Source organism: Drosophila tropicalis, unplaced genomic scaffold (assembly GCF_018151085.1).
Source record: "Drosophila tropicalis isolate 14030-0801.00 unplaced genomic scaffold, ASM1815108v1 contig_463, whole genome shotgun sequence".
Lineage (NCBI taxonomy): Eukaryota > Metazoa > Arthropoda > Insecta > Diptera > Drosophilidae > Drosophila > Drosophila tropicalis.
Genome location: NW_027172929.1, coordinates 2,329,929 through 2,348,499, shown reverse-complemented (window position 1 = coordinate 2,348,499; position 18,571 = coordinate 2,329,929). Strand labels below are relative to the sequence as shown.

Genomic DNA, 18,571 nt, shown 5'->3' with positions numbered 1-18,571 from the left:
CCTCTCAAAGATTTCGTTTCTTAAAATTAGTACTAAACATAAGATTATAAATAATATCTATAAAGTCAGTAATTAGCAAGTAATCTTAAAAAGATTAATAAAATTAGTTTTTGGAAAGCTTTGTTTTAGCTTTAGGTCAAAGCAAAGGTTATCATCCATTTGTTTTTGGGTCCTTCTGGGTAATCAATGGAAGGAAGGGTTTATTTTTATTAGTATAAACTTAGTGTTTAAGTCTAATGAACTGTATTATATTTTTTGGAAAACAAATGAAAAGCATCAGTTAGATTGCAGACCAAGCGAAGAGAGAGGGAGATTGATGTGGATATGAAACATACGCTGGAATTTCATTACAAATATCTAACTAACTATTATCCAACATGCAACCAAAGCTCCTGCCTGCCTGTCGGCCTGCCTGCCTGGCTAACACTATTTATGATACGACAAACAAGAGGCCATGCCTCTTATGACACCCACAAGTAATCTCATTCGCATTCTGCAATAAACCATTTAGCATTCGCATCCGCATCCGCATCAGGCATCGGCATGGGCATGGATATCAGGCATGAGGCATCAGGCATCAGCCATCAGGCATCGTCATAGGGCAATAGGGCTTTCATATTGTCAATTTTCAATATTTAGACAGAGGCAACTACTACTAATAATCACGTTTGATAAACGTAAAGCGAGCATGCATTTTGCAAATATCCCATGCCTAATGCCCCATGCCACATGCCACATACTGGAGAGCAAAGGGGGATACGTTGACGGGTAAAGGGGGACCCACATTCAATCGTAATTAACACTTCTGTTCCGTGAAGCAAATCGAGTGGGTTAAATACTTGCCAACTGCAACAACTGCACAACATTTACCAAACTCGCATCCTCGTACTCGTCCTCGTCCTCGTTCTCGTCCTGTCATAATTAATATGCCCAACGTGCTGCAGGACTTCAGTGAACGAGTGATTGAGGAGGAAGGAGGCAGGTTAGAGGAGGTTGAAAGGTGAGGGGTGTGAGTTAGATGAAGGGATGCTGGCGTGTCATAAAAGGCGTTAAATTGACACAATTGAACACACCCTTGAGATTTGTGTGTGCGTGTGTGTGTGTGTGTGTTTGAATCGAGTGCTCGAGGGTTTTCCAGTCGTTTGTTTGTTGTTGCTATTGCTGTCCTTGCTCTCAGTTTCGTATGCAGTGGCGCGTGGGCAGAGGGAAGGGAGAGGAACAGTAACGGAACGGAACGCAACGGAAGGGGTAGGTGGAGGTGGTGCATGTTTAATCGGAAATGACAACATCTTCATCATACGCCGCATAAAAATCGCGTTCACACAGGGAATAGCAGTGATGACAAGTGGAAGGATATGCCTGTTATTGTTGTTGTTGTTGTTGTTTGGCTCATGCAAATATGTGTAACAATTGATATTTTACGTAAATATGCGTCGTCTCACACGGAAAAACGTGACTTGATTTGGCGGAGTTTCACCGAGACTGAAATGAATTCCCTCCTTGGCCCACAAGGACTGAAATGTTTATCTAAATTACGTAAGCGATTCCAACTGCGGTCGACAAGGAACAGCCAAAGTATTCCATAATTTCATAAGCGATTGAACAACATTTGTACACCTCACAACAAGGACTTCACCAAAAGGATAATGCGCTAAAAAAAGTCCTTCAACAACAAGTGACAGGAAAGAACCTTAAGAATGCCGAAAATCGCAAAGAAAACTAAAGAAATTGTTTGGACATTCTGTGGACATTATTGGAATATGTCCTTTGGACATCCTGGACATTGTGGACATTTCTGGAATTTGACATCCTGTGGGCCTATTGGAAAATGTCCATTGGTCGTCTTATGTCATTTGGAAAATACAGAAATTGGAGAGAAGGAAATGAGAAAGAAATTTTATGGCAGACTCTGGAGTCGCAATTAACAAAGCGAGGATAAGGATTAACATAGAATCTAAGACGATTCTTCATGGCAAATTGGCAAGAAAGTCTTATCTAGATATTAGATTTAAAACTAATTTAAATTTCAATTCAGTCGTAGTTAGGCATCTCTTTGCGCAGAGTGTCTCTGATAAAGGACAAGAGCCTCCAAGCTTGACTGTCAAAACAGGCAAACAAATTGTGCAAATAAGTCGAGAAAATGTTATTTATAGTCAAACGATTTTCCATGATTAAATAACTCCCCCGGCTCTCGATTTGAACGAACTTCTGATAAAATGACGCGAAAGTCTGCTTGGTGAGTGGGCGCGGGAGAGGGGGGAGGAGGATAAAGCATTGACTACCAACCGCAATTGGTGTAGCCACTCCAAATGTGTCAGCATCGAGTTGCATATTAATGGCCCGGAGGTGTGCATGCCAATTGTCATGCGCTGAAATGCTTGTTAACAACGGCGATTGCTTTTGGGAAGCCCAGTTGCCCGCACGGCCCGCCGCATCTGGCCGATTGAATGGTCCCTACTATCGAGTATCGTATGACCACTAGTGCCGAATGTGTCCAACTGGCCAAACTCTATCCCACTTCTCTCACATTCTGCACACAGAACGCGAAAGGTTTCTCTCTCTGTTTTTAATCAAAAAGATGTTTCGCTCCTTTGGTAGTTCGCACACTCCTCCCCCATGGCAATAACGCCACACATTTGTAATGTTGCTTCTGTTTCAACGAACGAGCAGCGGACCGACAGACAGACAGACGGGCAGACATATGGACGGAAGTTTCATCTTGCTGGCTTGTGGTGTTTCTTCTGCATCTCTTAGATGCACTTTACAAGTTACTTTAAGGCAATCAATTTGTAGTCGATATGGGGGAAGGCGAGTGATGGTATGGTGGGGCGGGGGGAGGAGGAGGGCGGGTTGCGAAAAACCAATCAAAAGAGCGTTGCGAACGCAAATTGAACGGCAAATGGTTGCAAGATGATATTTCAATACTCGTCCACCTTTTGAAGACAATCCACCCGACAACCTGCCCCGCCACCTGCCCCGCCCGCCAGCAACCTGCTTTACGCTCGGTTTGAGGCCATAAATTATCGTCGGGTGACGCCTGCGCGTAGTTTTCTTACTTTTTTGCAGTTATGATTATCGCGCCAGGTTCTTCTTTTTGCAGTTGCAGTTTTCATCTTCCGCCCCCTCCGCCTTCCCCTTGCCAGTCCCGCTGGGCGCTTTGTGTGCAAACAAATGTAAAAAATTTTTAATTGACTTTTGGATTTTTTTGCCTTTTTTTTGTTGGATTTTTTTCTTGTAGTTATGTTTTTTGTTTTGTCTCCCTCTCTCTCTCTCTCTGTCTCTCTCTGTGTTTGGCAGTTGCACTTTTTTATGGCCCCTCGCGTGCATGGCAGCTTAAAAGTTAATAAAACACGCCCAATGATAACAAGCCGCAAACAACAACGCATATATTGCCCCTGAGGTCTTCATCATGCCCATACACTGCAGTTAGGCTGATCCTCGCCAGTCAGCCGGCTAGCCATTCGACTTGGACTTGGACGTGGTCATGGAAGGAGCACTGAGGTGCACAGCCTCCAAGCTCGTAGAAAAACAATCAATTAAGCGCACAAGTAGCTGGCAGCAAAAAGGAAGCGGGAGCGCCATCACCATCCACTCATCTACTCATCCTCATCCTCATCATCATCATCATCATCATGATGATCATCATCTTTGGGGCTGGGATGGTTGCCCAGTGGCAACGACACGACTTTGATTCCTGCTTTTTAGCCGACTCGGAGGGGCCATGCCTGAGATACTGACTACCAGACGGAAGTTTTATGGCCTGCTTTGGTAAAATTTATGTTACATTTTTATAGTTCAGTGTAAATTGACTTTTAAAATGCAAAAATTTATCATAGGAACGAACAGAAAGAAGGCAGAAGCGAACTTTAATTGCTTTTTTTTTATTTTCTTTTCTTTTTGCTTTTTTTTTTTTGCTGTTTTACTGTTTGTTGGCGTATTCCATCGAGGGTGGAGTGAAGTGGTGGCAACTCTGGTCAGAAGCTTTATGCAGCCAAAAAAAGCTCTAGCGATAACCATCTGCTGTGTGACCAAAAATACAACCCTCATGAGCAAGCTTAAAGGAAACTAAACTAAAATATTTGATACCCTTCAATCAAATGATACGAAATGATGATCCTTGTTAAGGTTAAAAGACGTCTTGACACAACCCTTTGAGGTCTAATGGCAATTTTAGGCAGCAATTGACTTGGGCATTCCAAGGATTCTATCTCGGGAATACAACTTATTCTCAATTGGTCATCAGTTTATCCTGAATGACATAGGGCTTAGGCCCTAAGAGCAAATGAGTGTAATCAAAACATAAACGCAAAAGCTTTTCAAGTATCAAAACATTTGGTCTCACATTTAGACCTTGGCAGTCGAATTTTTTCCCACACAGTTCCTCCGCCTTCTTCTTGGGGAGTGCAGTGCAATTCGACTTGTCTCGGCAAAGCTTTGGCAGAACTTTTCATTTTAGTGTCTGAGTGCGGCAAATTAACCACCCCTACCACCGCGAATACATCAACCCCCTGGATTGCATGACGAAACAACCGCGACGCTCGAGTCAGTCGCCTCGCCAGTTGCAAGAAGTAACACCAGCCACACACAAGCAGCTTGTTGTGTGTGTTAAAAGTGGAGCCCACGGACAGAAGCGACAGAAAGAAAAATCCATAAATTGATTGAGAGGCAGCAGCGCGGGGACAGCACCAAAGTTCTTTTAGCAGGCGGAGGAGAGGGAGTGGGCGATTATGCTGCTAATGTCCACGGTCAGGACAATGGCGGGCAAATGGGGCTGCTGTCGACGCACCTATGAAATGCTGATGGCTCCCATAACACCAAGAAATCTAAGGACAACGGCTCTGCTGACAAGCATCTATCAATTGGTGAGTAGCAAACCCCCACGCCCAAGAGAGACAGAGGAGACTACACTTACATAAGAGGCATGAATAAGGCGGGGCGCAGCGCACAAGTACGCGCCTGGCACGCCAGGGGGAGGACTCCCCCGCAATCCAAGGCGTACCAACTAGGTACAGCCGCGAGCCCCAAGACAAAAATTATGCACTGGATATGCAAAGCCATACCCCACTGGACTGTTTTGTTGAGAAAAGCCCCGCACAGAAGTGAGATCCAAAGGGCGGCAATTTCACGCACGCCCCCCACCACTCCGAGAAGCGGCGTACGGATGGGCCAAACAGTGCAATGCGTCTGCACAATGATTCCAGGATAGGAAACGTGCCAGGACGAGCACCCTTTTCTGAAGACTTCCATGCTCATGTGGGAAATGTTGCTCTCTCGCTGACTAAAACCAGTTGGGAATCACAAGGGCAGGGGACTGGCAAAAAAAATAAATGTTGCATTGCCCCCGCAGCTAAAGATCATTTTTTGTTTCTCTCGTTTCCCTCGTTTAGTTGATTGCCCATTGCATTCTGTTTTTGGTCCTATTATGCTTGGCCCATGCAGAGCAAATGCGGCACTTGCTCGATTTGGATATATTGGATCAGAAGGATAATGGCTTCTATAACATGTCACCATTCCACAACGATTTGCGTCTCCAGACAGCTGCCCAGTTGGCCGATGCCACTGAGAATGCTCTCTACTTTCTGGCCGTGGTCACCGGAATCTATGCCCTGAGTGCCATTGCCCTGTTCTTTGGGGTCTACAAGAATATCCCGGGTCTGATTATACCCTGGCTGGTGATTGAATTCCTCGGAGCGATTGCAGTCGGTGTGCTTATTTTCATGCTGAAGGACACGAAATTACCCTTGATTTTTGGTGGACAGTGTGCTTACTGTGAGTATGTATTGGTTTTCGCCAAAAGGATCTGAATTTACTCGCGTATCCTTTCAGTTGTCATCTGCTATACACTGCTCTGCATGGATGGATTCAAATGGTATGTGATGCACAGTTTCTATCAGAGTTTGCGTACCATGAACAAACTGCGGGAGATAGCCACTGTGGCCATACCCTGTCCAGCGCCAGGAGCTGTAAGTGTTACCAAACATATTCACTAACACTAACATGGCTTATGAAAGTTGCAATTTCCATTAGATACCCTACCATTTTCGACGCGAACACATGTATTTGGGCAGCAATGGCTACAAGCATATATTAACCGAATCTCCCGATGGACAATGTTAGATCGATTCTATCCCAACCTCCCTCCAACTCCTCACATCTGCAGCATACGATCCTGCTTCTGGCTACTTCCATCAAGTGTCTTAAAAACTTATTAATAACATAATATAATTTAATGTGTGGAATCTGAATGTGTGAGTCTGTGTGATAAAAAATACCAAAGCAACAAGGAAAACAAGAGATACTATTTTAGATAGCCATTAATGATGGATGGATGGTGCGATCCGAACAGATCAGGCAAATTGTAATTCATCGAGCGACCTATTCCTTTTGTTTTGTATGTTAGAGCTTTTGGCCTTTAACTTGAGAATCTATGTAGTTTGTAAAATACGTTAAATGCCACATTCAAAATAAAGTTGATAAACATTAGAAGAGCAAAAAAAAAAAAGAAAAAGAAAAAAAAAACTTAAATTTATTGCTAAAGCATGAATGAGAAATAACTTTTACCTGGCCCGGAGTTGAACCAAGGCCCTTGGCTAGTCAAGTTCAAAGCTCTATGTGCCAGGCTAAGGGCAAGAGCTTTCTGCGCGTTGCTAACTTAAAGCTTAAGTGAAATGAAAGCAGGGCAAATTTCAAGCAGTTTCTAAATTGAATATTTTATTTTCTACTAGCAAGAAATTCCATTTACTCTCTCTCTCTCTCTTCAACCCCGTCGTCCGGCTCGACCTTGTTTTATTGTTGGCGTTGCCATTGTTGTTGTTGTTGCTGATGCTCTCATTGTGGCTGTTGTTCCTGCCGTAGTGGTCGGTCCCAGCAAGGTCATATCATTGTCCAGACTATCCATCAGCATGTCAACCACTGTAACATTCGTACTGGGCTCACCATCACCCTTATCTGTGGGTATACTGATCTGAAATTGTAGCAAGACCACCAAATAGGTAACCATTGTGGTAAGCAGACCCTTGAAGAGGCTCCGATTCACATCGAAGAAGCCACCGCAATTGATATTCGATGGATTCATTTCGGTGGCCCGCAAAAACATATTGATCTCTGTCTGGGCATCAGAATTCATCCAGTTAAGCTCGACCATAAGAAGTTTCTTTTGGAAATTCGTACGCACATTGACACTGGCGTAGTGAGCCTCGTCGCAGATATAGAAGAGTAAACCTATGTTCCATAGAGCTGTAATCGTCAGGCCAATGTCCTTAATGCCAAAGCCCTCCGAGAGCTGCGACATGAGGCCATAGATCGATAGTGTGATGATGAAAAACAGATATAGACTCATGAAAACGAAGGTATAGCACATGGCATTGCCAGTATCGCGGGTTAGTTTACTTAAGCGTAGCCACAGGACACGATAATCGGCCACCATAGCGGCCGGGCCCACATGCTTCAAGGCCTTTTGGAAACGTTCGGCCAATAAGTGGGCCGTATTGCTCATCGCCTCGCATATGAGAAACCACCAGGCACCCAACATGGCTGTTAAGTTGTCCAGAATGCAGTAGGGCACCACCTGATTGATATTCAGATCAGACATGGTGATGTGTGTGATCACAACAGAGAGAACCGAAAGGATGGGCAGAATGATGGCAATGTATAAGGCCTTCTGGCGCAAGTGCAAGGGCAAACTGTGTCCAGAGATCTGATAGTACAGGACCTCAAAGTCGTCCCAATCGTTGAAGAGGCGGGCAATTTTCTTTGCCTCCCACCACAGGATCGGTATTATCATTATGGGCAGGATGTTAACCAGAAATAGATAGGCAATAACGGCCTCCTCGAAGGGACCACTGAGGGAGCGTACCACATGAATGCGATTGTTGGCCACATATCCCACATAGCACTGAAAAAAAATTGTGTAATGAGGACATTTCTTCCGATAGCAACTGCTACTCACCGCCAGGAGCATAAAGAAAACAACTGAATAGAAAAATGCAGCCGAGTTTATTTCGAATTTAGCCCTGGCTGGTCCTCGTCTAACAATGGGCAGAACTCCAATAATCCGTAGAAACCAATTAACCGGAGCTATGTTCCTATAGAAAACGCTCTAAAAAAAAAAAATACATTATTAATTATCATTATTTAATCGTGTCTAAATAAGTTAAGTTAAATTGTCTTACTGGCGTAAATTCGGGATTATTCGATCCGGTACTAGCCGTACTCTTTTCCTTTCAATTGGCGGCGGTTGATAGTCACTGTCCAATCTCTCGGCCAAGCCTATAGAGTACTTGCGCACTCCATATAAATAGGCTTGGGCATTTGCACTATTGATGGGCTTGGCATTCAAAAATACCGCATCTGGTTTTTTACGTCTATAATAGTTGGCCATTCTTTAAAAACTGTGAGGAACATTTTATTGTCCTCGGCCTTTTTGGCTGCCAGACATCGATAATTAAAAATTGATAGCCAATATCAACGCCTCTTTGTTTGTTTAGTATTGACATTGCTGGTAAAGTTTCCTAGTTTCCTGTTGAATTGCTCTTGTTTGTCTTTTGCATGCATTAACCTTAGCCTGGTGTCCCACTTTCAAAATTTATGTCAATGGCGCGCATGTGTTGAGTGTCATATTTTGCAACACTGCAAATTTGCAGTGTACTGAGTGTTGGAAAGCAAGGCAGGTTGAATTTTAACCAGTATTATTGGTCTGTGGTGAATAGTGGCTCAAGCGATAGTCCCGATAATTAGCCCATCACTAGAAAGCAGAGAAACAGGAAACTTTTGCACTTCGCAAGAAGTTACAAAAAAAAAAGGAACAGATAGAAACTCAACAAGATGGTCGACTACAGCAAATGGAAAAACATAGAGGTAAATAGATGATAAACAATAACAAAGAAAAAAAAAGCAAACGAAACCCACCTGTGTCGCTCACAGATTTCCGACGATGAGGACGACACACATCCCAACATTGATACGCCTTCGTTGTTCCGCTGGCGGCATCAGGCACGCATCGAGCGCATGGCCGAAATGGATAAGGAAAGGGATGAGCTGAAGAAGAAGCGCCAAAGCTATCAAGCTCGTCTTATTGATGTAAAGCAACGCATTGGAAAAAAGGAGGGCGATGAGGCCGCACTTAAGGTGAGTCAGAGATCAATATTTATCTGATTAACTTAACAATTAATCATTATTTTAACTTGGTGCAGAAAGAGCTGGAGAAGATCGAAAATGAGGGCAAAGAACTGGATCGAATTGAGAATGAGATGCTTAAGAAAGAAAACAAGACTCCCTGGAATGTGGACACAATAAGTAAGCCCGGTTTCGAAAAAACTGTCATTAATAAAAAGGCACCGCGAAAACCCGACGAGAATCTGTCTGAGGAAGAGCGCGAGCAACGCATGAAGAAGTTTATCTCGGAGAACGAAGCACTTTGCAAAAAATACGGAATGTTCCGCAAATACGATGACTCCAAAGAATTTCTCCAGAAGCATTCCCAACTAGTGTGTGACGATGCGGTCAACTATCTGGTCATTTGGTCCATTAACCTGGAAATGGAGGAGAAGCACGAACTGATGGCCCATGTGGCACATCAATGCATTTGCATGCAATACATTTTGGAGCTGGCCAAACAATTGAATGTGGATCCCAGGGCCTGTGTCACTTCTTTCTTCTCGAAAATTCAAAATTGTCTACCTGAATATCGTCAGCAATTCGAAACTGAGATCAGAGACTTTAAGGAGAGAATTAAGAATCGGGCACGGGAAAAGGTTCAAGAGGCCATGGCTGAGGCTGAGGAGGAGGAGAGACAGGAACGGATGGGACCTGGTGGCCTGGATCCAGCTGATGTGTTTGAATCCCTGCCAGATGTAAGTTTAATCTTATTGCCATGCCAATTACATATTATTAATACATACACAACATTTTTCTCTTTAGGAGCTTAAGGCCTGCTTCGAGTCGCGTGATGTGGAACTGCTGCAAAAGACCATAGCGGCCATGCCTGTGGATGTGGCCAAGTATCATATGAAACGATGTGTCGACTCGGGTCTCTGGGTGCCAAATGCTGCTGATGCCGAGGCGGCACCCTCTTCTGGCAGCGGTGTGGAGAAAACTGATGATGCCAAGGAGGAGAGCGCCAAGGGGAAAGAGGAGGGGGAGGGTGATGAGACCAAGGAAGAGCCAATTTACACTGGTGTCAGCACAGAGGATGTTGATTGATTGCATGTACCGTTTTTAGTCTTTCTTTCTTGCAAGTTCCATCAACAGGTCTATCTTAAGCTTAAATCTAATCTGCTAATCTATATCCCCTCCCCTTCAGTCGCATAAAGCTTGAGTTCAGTCGTTTTGTATATATAATTTTTGAATAAAATCAGAGCGAAATTCTCAGTACTCTGTGCCTATCCAGCCATCATATATCATATAAAAACAAAAACAAAAAAAGATAAATCAAATAAATTCAATTAAATATTCTAACGAAACAAATAGACAATTCATTGAATATTCTAGAATAAGTTCACATCGCGCAATGAATCGACCGGAACTGGACTATTATGCCGTTCTGGATATACCCAGATCGGCCACTAAAGAGGAGCTGGCCCTGGCCTATCGCCGATTGGCTGTGCGTTTGTGTCCTTATCGAGAAAAGCAGCATGAACAGGATTTAGTGCCATTTGCCCAGGACGGACGGCTCACCCATCTCTCGCCCATGGGTGAGGCGAAGCAGTGGGCCTTTATCAATATGGCCTATGATGTCCTGGGCAATGAGCTTAACAGAGCCGTTTATGATAGATATGGTGAAGCTGGACTCTTTGAGGGTATAATGCTGCCGAATGGTTACTTTCATCCCTACCAATACCATGGTGATCACATGAAGGTTTACTCCAATGTATTTGCCTCATACTCCCCATATGCGAATGTCATCGATGCTATTACTAATCCACCCTGTTTATATGCATCCCGAGAGCACGGTATTGGGGTACGCACCAAAGATCCAAATACTGAAAGGATTTTGGCCTTGTCTCTCGAAGAAGTGCGCTCGGGTTGCCTAAAGTTGATGCATGTGTGGCGTCAAGAGATTATAGATGCAAAGGCATCCAAAATGGAAAAACGTAAACGAACGCTCAAGATTCACATTCACCCGGGCACTACGGCGGGCACACGTTACTGTTTCAAGGAAGAGGGCGATCGCTACCCGACCAGCATACCAGGTGACATTATTTTTATTACGGCTGATAAGCCGCATCCAGATTTCGAGCGCCGTGATATGCATGACTTGGTCTATCGCTATGACATAAATATATCGCAAGCCCTTACCGGATTTAGTTTCATGCTCAATACGCTGGATAAACGCAAGCTAAAGATTGTCGTCACTGATGTTGTCAATCCGGGATACGCTAAGATTATTCCTCTGGAGGGTTTGCCCAAGTGCCGCAATTTGGATGCCGTCAATGCCATTAAAGAGGCAAATACAAGTATCAATGAGTTTGGTGATCTATATATTGAATTCAATTGTCAGTATAGAAAAGGATATATATTTCATTTCAATTGATTAATAACTTAATTGATCCTCTAGATATTTTTCCAAAATACTTGACTCCCGCCATGAAGAGTATGACGCGAGAGTTTTTTGCCGAGTTCCGTAAACTAGAGTTGGAACTGGAGCAGGAGCAGGAAAAGCAATTGCAATAAATGACCTTGAATTAGTTAATTGTAATAAAATACGTTTTAAATTGTTAGTGCAAAACTGTAGACAATTTTTTTTGGCAAGGTAAGCTTAGAATTAATTTTAAAGTTTGACTTTGGTTCTGGTGAAAGCAAAACAATTTGAAAAACCATTCTTTATGAGCGTTAGATGTGACCGTTTGACGATATGTTATCGGCGATTGAATCCGATAACGATAATTACTCGAAATTTGCGATAACAATTTCTCATCGACTAGTCGATAAAACACCACTGTTGTATAGTAAACAAAACGCGAATGCAAGGCGCAACTTGAAAGTTGCTGCGAGTGTTATAATTGAAATATATTACTTGAATATTAATTAAATACGACGTATTTCCATATTGGGAAAGAAACAAAAACACAACAAAAAAGAAAGGTGGCCGCCGCAGCGAAAACGAAAAAGTGAATGTGCTCTCAAGGTACATAAACCAACAACAACAGCAAACAATTTGTCGAAAGAAAATTCTTCTCAAACCGGTCGACACGCACATATACATGCATACATCTTCTTTTTTTCTGTTTTTTTTTTCTTTTGTAAATGAACGTACACACATGCAAATGCATGCAAAAAAAAAAATGCTATTTTCGTGTGTGAAAGACATTGAAAATTGTGAAGCAAAACAAAAACTATAACAACATCTTTCATCTCGCCCTGCCACACACAAGCACACAACTAGAATCTTGTCATTGCCGCTTTCTGCCAAGAAGAAAACTTCTTTTGCGTTCGCGTGAATTGCAAATTGTTTTTGCAAACAACACAAGCAGCAGCCTCCCATACGTCCGCCTCCCCCACACCACATACAAAACTTTTCATCGCCATCAGTCGCTCGCTCTCTCTAACCATCCCCGGCATCACCCCCCGCCATCACTTTGCTACGTGCATTTAACAGTTGTCCTAATTTTTGGTGTGGAAAAGCGCAAACAGGACACAAAATTTGGTTCATCTCCCTGGATTTTCGGTTTTTACTTCTGGGGGCGTGTCAGCAGCATAAGGGTGCAGAGATAAGCAGCATATGAAGAAGTGCAATATGTGCGAGAAGAGCTCCTGCTGGAGGTGAGTATAGAGAGAATCCAAACAAATCAAATTCCAATTACCTTTCAACCCCCCCCACTGCCACTTCACCCTTCTCCCCTTAACCACCACATTCCCTCCCAGCCCACCTCTTCACCACTTTTTATTTATGTAGTTTGAAGAAAGCAGCCGAGGCCGGGCCACGGCCCCATTTATTGACTTGTCTGTTTTTCTCTTTCTGCTGATGTTGGCTTCTGGCCCCTACCCCAGCCCACCCCCTTGTTTACCCGTTTACCACTGCACAGTGGCACAAATTTAATAGCTAAGCAACACACACACACACAAATCAATCCTTCAGGCATATTAAGCACTTTTTGTAAAAGAAAGTGAAAATTCACTTCAAATGAAATGTAAATTTATGGATGCACTAAAAAACAAATTCTTTATAAAATGCTTATAACTGTGAGACCTCACAAAAGTATATTTTTATGACAAAACCAGTTTTCAACGGGCTAAAAGTAGTAAAATATGTCACATTTGTGTTTCTAGTTTATGTTTACAAATGTTAACCAAAATGAAAAGTTGGGAAAAACAAATAAAAAGAAGGTTTTCTGTGAACCGAGGCAAGAAAACTTACATAGTTATCACAACGAGTTATAGTATATACATAAATCAAGTTTTTCTTATTAGAAATGAGTGCTGACATCCCCTTCTTATAGGGAAAGGATTTTGATTACAAATGACTTGATATAGGAGTTCTATTGAACTTCCTATTGATAGAAAATATTTACTTGTACTTCTCAACTTTTACCATTGTCTTTTAAACTGTTTAACTTGGTAAGTCTCTACTTCAGTGGAACCAGCATATAAAAGATTAACTGATTGTTGTATATGGAGCGCCATTGATGCAATTGCAATTATTTCTTTGTTTCAGTTTATATTAACAATTCGAAACCGCAAGACACGTCTAAAAGAATAGTTATGGTTGAATAGTTTGGATGCGCTTGGCTTAGTCCTTTAATATACATACATACATACAAACATATATGTACGTTTTTTTGATTGAAAACAAATGGCATGGAACCCACTGCACATGCTGTGCTGCCGTGCTGTGGCTGCGCTGTGCTGCGTTGTAGGCTTTGCACGTCTCTTCTGCATCTATTATGCCTTTTGTATACAAATGGCGCACTGTTGTTTTTATTATTGTTGTTGCATTCCACTTGCTCTTGTTGCTGTTGTTGTTGTGGTTAATGTTACTTATAAATATAGCAAATGGATCTCGTTTTGTTTAAATTAGGGCAGTTAATAATACAACTCATTCCATTTCCCTCACCACCTTCGTCCATCCGTCCGGTTGCAGTAAAAATAATCGAAAATATTTGTTGTCTCTCCTTTCTACCTCCACCCTCAACCTAACCGACCCCATCACTCATTCTGTCTCTCTCTCACAAATACACTCTCTACGTATGCATGTCCAACCATATGTAGGGTATGCATTTTTTCTTATGCTTGTTTGCGAGTACATACATACATTCATGCACACCTCCTGGCTGGCCACCCACTTTGGGTCACGGCGGCTGGATAATTTAATTAACGTACATATATACATACACTCTTACCCTTCAGCACTCATCAACATGTGTGTGTGTGTTGGCTAATAATTAAATAGATATTTGTAAATCTTAAAATTCACTGGACTGTGGTGAAGCCTCAATAATTTGCCTTTCCCTTTCCGTTTGCGCCACACTGCAATAATTTTTTGTATTGCAAGTGAATATTTATTTGAATTCTTTCTATGATGTACATATGTATATGTACATCGTGTAATCTATATGTATTCCTGATCAGCAAGACGAATAAAGTTCATAGAGGCATGTCCATTTTTCTTCCCCAAGACATTAGTCAATCATTTTCAGTTTACAAGTTGGAACGATTAGTTGAATAAATTTCAGATCGGAATACTATAAGTTTAGTAAATGCAAGCCAAAGGACACAAATGTCTTTTGTGGCAGGGTGGGAAGGCAAATAACTTTTCCCATGACCCAGTTAACTGCAAACAGTACACACCCAAAAGAAAAGCAAAATTTAATTTATAATATGGCAAAATAAAAAAAAAGGATTTCTAAGTGAAGTTACTTTGGTTCCATAAATTTGAAAGTTGCTTAATGATAAATTGTAAAATTTTAATTATTTAATTTTAATATTCTTTTGTATTCTTTAATCCTTTTAGTATGGGCCTCATCAAGGCGCAAAATATCTGGCAAAGATTGCTGTAAGAATTCAAAAGAAGTTTTCAACTCTGCAGCAGGAGTAGAAGGAGGAGGAGGAGGAGGGATTTTGCTCAAATGTCGTCATCAAACGGCGGCATTAATAGTGCCACAAATGGCCGTAGTGGGAGCACTGGGAGTGCCAATATCAATCTGATGTCTGGTGTGGCAGGTGGAGGAGGAGGAGCAGCTGCAGCAGCCTCAGCCAGTGCATCAAAAATACTACCCGATTTAAAGACGCAACGTAGCAATAGTGGCGGAGCAGGAGTCGGAGTGGGTGGAGGTATTAGTGCTCTGGCCTTGACCCATAGACGTGATAATTCCCATGTGGATTGCCCAAAAGTGGAAAAAATTTACACGTATGCTCCGCCTCAAAGTAAGCTAATGACCAGAAATGATCAAGATGGCTATCTGGTTTATTGTGATGGCAAATTGCATTCGGGAACGCTTCAGAGCCTAATTAGCCACATGGTGCCCAGCCATGAATATTATCCAGATGAAGCCTATGTGTTTGCCTTCCTTTTGAGTGCTAGACTCTTTATACGGCCGCATGAGTTGCTTGAAAAGATTAGCCAAACGTGGGAGCAGCAACAGCAAACGGCAACAGCAGAGGCTGCTATCGGTGGAGGCGCAGGCACCGATGTGGTAGATGATGCTGGTCAGGGACCGCAAGGATGCCATAATATACATTTAACTATCAACTCCGCCTCGCCCATGACTCACCGGAAGGGAACAACAACAACGACTACAACAAATTTGGATCCAAAGCCTCAACAACGGACGTGTACCCAGAAATCGGCCCAACATTGCATACGCCTGTTATCCGAGTGGATTGAGATATTTCCCTATGACTTCAGAGATGAGCGACTAATGCAGCAAGTTCGCATTTTGGCTAGAAAATGTGTCTACATTGACAACTCATTGGGCAAACAGGTGTCGCGTATACTTCAGTTGCTTGTCTCGCGGTTGACTGCATTAGAAAAATATGAAGAATTCCTACAGCAATTAGGCAAGCAGCAGGAGGAGCAAGTGCCGCCGACTCATAATCATCACCAGCAGCTTCAGCATCATCATCATCATCACCATAATCCCTTTCAAACGTTTCTCGGCAGCAGTAGCAGCAGCAATGGCAACTCTTCGGCAGTAGGAAATGCTACTGGAGGTCCTTCCAGTGGTCTCCTAAATGCTGGCCATTCGAATTCATCGAGCGGCAACAATTCATCAAATTCCGCCTCAACGACACCTCAGCCGACGGACGATGTCTTTGGGATTATGGATATTTGCCCAAGTTGTGCTTACTTAGCACATCAATTAACAGCCATTGAATTGGAACGCTTAAGCCACATTGGGCCCGAAGAGTTTGTTCAGGCCTTTGCCAAGGATGCCGGAGGAAGTGGAGGTGGTAACGGAGGAGCAGCAGGAACGGCTTCCTCATTGAACGATATGAAAAAGACTCGAAATCTGGAATCATATGTGCAATGGTTCAATCGTCTTAGCTATCTAACGGCTAGCGAGATTGTTAAAGTGAGTGCATTTAATAATTATCAGAGAAAATCAATAAGTACTCCCTTCTATTTATTTTCTAGTATCCGAAGAAAAAGCAGCGAGTACGTATCATTGAATATTGGATCGAAACAGCAAGGGAATGCTTTAATATTGGCAATTTCAATAGCCTAATGGCCATTATAGCTGGTTTGAATCTGGCCCCCATTGGTAGACTTAAAAAAACGGTAAGCTTTCAATTTTAATACTGAATTATTTTATGCTAAACAAATGAGTTTTTTTGTGCAGTGGTCCAAAGTGCAATCGGCAAAGTTCTCTGTGCTGGAACATCAAATGGACCCAACATCGAATTTTAATAGCTATCGCTCAACGCTTAAAGCTGCCATGTGGCGCTCTGAGGGCGCCACAGAAGAACGTGAACGCATAATCATTCCATTTTTTAGTTTATTTGTTAAGGACTTGTATTTTCTAAACGAGGGCTGCTCGAATCGGTAAGCCTGATAGTAGATAGAGCTAAATTTTGTTCAATTCAAATTGATTTTTCATATTTCAGTTTGCCAAACAATCATATCAATTTTGAGAAATGCTCTCAATTGGCCAAACAGGTCATGGAATTCAATGAATGGAAAAAGGTCTCATGCCCGTTTGAAAAATTGCCTCATGTATTGACCTATTTGCAGCATCAGGCGGTGCTCAATGAGAACACTCTGGCGATGGCCTCGTTCGAATGTGAACCGCCCGAGAATACAGAGGAAAAGGATCGCTATAAAACTGTGAAAGCCGAAACGAAGCAACAACTGTTGCAGCAATTGCAGCAGCAGCAGTAGCAGCATGAGCAGGAGGGGGGTGTCACCCCGCCACCACTCTGCCGCATAAAGTAGGAGAAAGGGGAGGGATTAATACATCTTAAGCGCTTGCCATGTTTATTATTTGTATTTAAATTTTTTTTTTTTTGTATGTGTGTCGTCTATTTTAGTCGTAAGGTTTGGGGAATAAGAGATTTTCGTGTAGGCTTTGAAAGCGATTTAGAGATTGATTAACTAACTAACGAACTACTTAAAGAAACAAAAACTCAACAAAAGATAAAAATGGAAAACTAAATTTTTTATTTAGATTATATCGCGGACAATTAAGTTCTCTGTAAGCATCTCTGTTGCCAGTAAAATCTTAAATTATTTTTATTATTAATACCACAAAAAAGATATACACATATACATATGTATATGTATGTATGTATAATTACGAATTAACAAATGAACATATGTACTTAAAGCATTTTGATTGTCGCAGCTAATTTTAATATAATTATTTATTTTTTCAATGCAAATTGACAAAAACATCTCTTAGGTAACCATTATATATTTGTATCTGTAAGTGAACAGTATTTATATATATATTTATATCCATTTACAAAAACAAAACAAAAAAGAATAAGAAAAAACAAAAACAACAACATTTTTTATAGCTAAATTAAATCTTTTATCGGGGACAATGCTTTTTCTGTCTTGACAAATTTTTAAAGCCATAGAGAACAAAAGGCAACGCTGAACAGAGAGTTTGTGTAAAACAAAAAAAAAAAAAAAAAAAAAACAATTTGACTTTTTCTATTTAAGGAAGTCTATTTTGTAATTTCTAAACCGAATTCTATGTACGGATTGGAATCATATATAATTAATATTAACTATAGAGGGACTAAAACAACAAGAACAACAACAACAACAAACATTATTGTTTACAAAACGGCTTTTCAATAAAAAAAAAAAAAAAAATTTAACAAAAGTTAATTAAAAGAAAAACTACTTGTAAAATTTCCAAAAACAAAATTGAAAATATTTTAGTTATGACTGGTAAGTCCAGATGATGAACTCTCTCCCTCTCTCTCTCTCTCTTACACATTCAGTGATTTTTTATCTCTTTTCAATTCACTCTCCATATTCAACGTCTCAGTGGTATTGAAAATATTTTTCAAACTCTTATTCGTAATTGCCAGATGACTTAAATTTCGAAAATTAATATCTATCTATATAGAAATTCTCCAAATCTTTGTTTGATTTCAGCTGAAGGTGACTTTTAATCGGCCATTT

The 18,571-nt window shown here is 41.6% G+C and overlaps 5 protein-coding genes and 1 non-coding gene across 7 annotated transcripts; 4 read left to right on the top strand and 2 right to left on the bottom strand.

Annotated features, from left to right (window-relative positions):
- The first annotated feature begins 4,010 nt into the window (after positions 1 to 4,010).
- Fie (Fire exit) lies at positions 4,011 to 6,442 on the top strand. Of its 2 annotated transcripts, XR_011032013.1 has the most exons (5): positions 4,011 to 4,862; positions 5,388 to 5,769; positions 5,827 to 5,963; positions 6,028 to 6,248; positions 6,308 to 6,442. XR_011032013.1 is itself a non-coding variant. In XM_068286863.1 (4 exons), the coding sequence occupies exons 1-4, from the start codon at positions 4,728 to 4,730 to the stop codon at positions 6,115 to 6,117; spliced, it is 744 nt and encodes a 247-aa protein (XP_068142964.1). In that variant the 5' UTR covers positions 4,012 to 4,727; the 3' UTR covers positions 6,118 to 6,442. The 2 variants fall into 2 exon arrangements, 1 of the variants encoding a protein (XP_068142964.1); XM_068286863.1 differs by having other exon boundaries at positions 4,012 to 4,862; positions 6,028 to 6,442.
- Positions 4,932 to 5,234, bottom strand: LOC137574878 (U11 spliceosomal RNA). The gene has a single exon (XR_011032057.1). It is a non-coding gene; the product is annotated as a U11 spliceosomal RNA (small nuclear RNA).
- A 273-nt stretch (positions 6,443 to 6,715) lies between the features above and the next one.
- Positions 6,716 to 8,450, bottom strand: Gr63a (Gustatory receptor 63a). The gene is given in 4 exon segments (XM_068286927.1): positions 6,716 to 7,894; positions 7,949 to 8,098; positions 8,172 to 8,218; positions 8,221 to 8,450. Coding segments are annotated over 4 exon segments (1,494 nt in total). The 5' UTR covers positions 8,381 to 8,450; the 3' UTR covers positions 6,716 to 6,757.
- A 266-nt stretch (positions 8,451 to 8,716) lies between these two features.
- Positions 8,717 to 10,371, top strand: Cdc37 (cell division cycle protein 37). Its single transcript, XM_068286928.1, has 4 exons — positions 8,717 to 8,856; positions 8,923 to 9,126; positions 9,192 to 9,851; positions 9,919 to 10,371. Exons 1-4 carry the CDS (start codon positions 8,824 to 8,826, stop codon positions 10,198 to 10,200), a joined length of 1,179 nt encoding a protein of 392 aa, XP_068143029.1. The 5' UTR covers positions 8,717 to 8,823; the 3' UTR covers positions 10,201 to 10,371.
- A 93-nt stretch (positions 10,372 to 10,464) lies between these two features.
- On the top strand, positions 10,465 to 11,725 carry LOC137574568 (dnaJ homolog subfamily B member 13). Its single transcript, XM_068286929.1, has 2 exons — positions 10,465 to 11,492; positions 11,555 to 11,725. Exons 1-2 carry the CDS (start codon positions 10,508 to 10,510, stop codon positions 11,668 to 11,670), a joined length of 1,101 nt encoding a protein of 366 aa, XP_068143030.1. The 5' UTR covers positions 10,465 to 10,507; the 3' UTR covers positions 11,671 to 11,725.
- A 211-nt stretch (positions 11,726 to 11,936) lies between these two features.
- LOC137574606 (ras-GEF domain-containing family member 1B) lies at positions 11,937 to 17,884 on the top strand. Its single transcript, XM_068286977.1, has 5 exons — positions 11,937 to 12,759; positions 14,948 to 16,508; positions 16,571 to 16,714; positions 16,776 to 16,978; positions 17,041 to 17,884. The coding sequence occupies exons 2-5, from the start codon at positions 15,063 to 15,065 to the stop codon at positions 17,312 to 17,314; spliced, it is 2,067 nt and encodes a 688-aa protein (XP_068143078.1). The 5' UTR covers positions 11,937 to 12,759; positions 14,948 to 15,062; the 3' UTR covers positions 17,315 to 17,884.
- The last annotated feature ends 687 nt before the right edge of the window (positions 17,885 to 18,571 follow it).

What these genes read in the sequence shown, in the direction of transcription:
- Fie (XM_068286863.1), top strand. Translation starts at nt 4,728, where the DNA reads ATGCTGCTAATGTCCACGGTCAGGACAATGGCGGGCAAATGGGGCTGC. An exon ending in TGACAAGCATCTATCAATTG is followed by an intron (nt 4,863 to 5,387) that starts GTGAGTAGCAAA and finishes TCCCTCGTTTAG; the next exon opens with TTGATTGCCCATTGCATTCT. An exon ending in CCTGTCCAGCGCCAGGAGCT is followed by an intron (nt 5,964 to 6,027) that starts GTAAGTGTTACC and finishes AATTTCCATTAG; the next exon opens with ATACCCTACCATTTTCGACG.
- Cdc37 (XM_068286928.1), top strand. Translation starts at nt 8,824, where the DNA reads ATGGTCGACTACAGCAAATGGAAAAACATAGAG. An exon ending in GCAAATGGAAAAACATAGAG is followed by an intron (nt 8,857 to 8,922) that starts GTAAATAGATGA and finishes TGTCGCTCACAG; the next exon opens with ATTTCCGACGATGAGGACGA. An exon ending in GCGATGAGGCCGCACTTAAG is followed by an intron (nt 9,127 to 9,191) that starts GTGAGTCAGAGA and finishes AACTTGGTGCAG; the next exon opens with AAAGAGCTGGAGAAGATCGA.
- LOC137574568 (XM_068286929.1), top strand. Translation starts at nt 10,508, where the DNA reads ATGAATCGACCGGAACTGGACTATTATGCCGTTCTGGATATACCCAGA. An exon ending in TCTATATATTGAATTCAATT is followed by an intron (nt 11,493 to 11,554) that starts GTCAGTATAGAA and finishes TTGATCCTCTAG; the next exon opens with ATATTTTTCCAAAATACTTG.
- LOC137574606 (XM_068286977.1), top strand. Translation starts at nt 15,063, where the DNA reads ATGTCGTCATCAAACGGCGGCATTAATAGTGCCACAAATGGCCGTAGT. An exon ending in CGGCTAGCGAGATTGTTAAA is followed by an intron (nt 16,509 to 16,570) that starts GTGAGTGCATTT and finishes TTTATTTTCTAG; the next exon opens with TATCCGAAGAAAAAGCAGCG. An exon ending in AACGAGGGCTGCTCGAATCG is followed by an intron (nt 16,979 to 17,040) that starts GTAAGCCTGATA and finishes TTCATATTTCAG; the next exon opens with TTTGCCAAACAATCATATCA.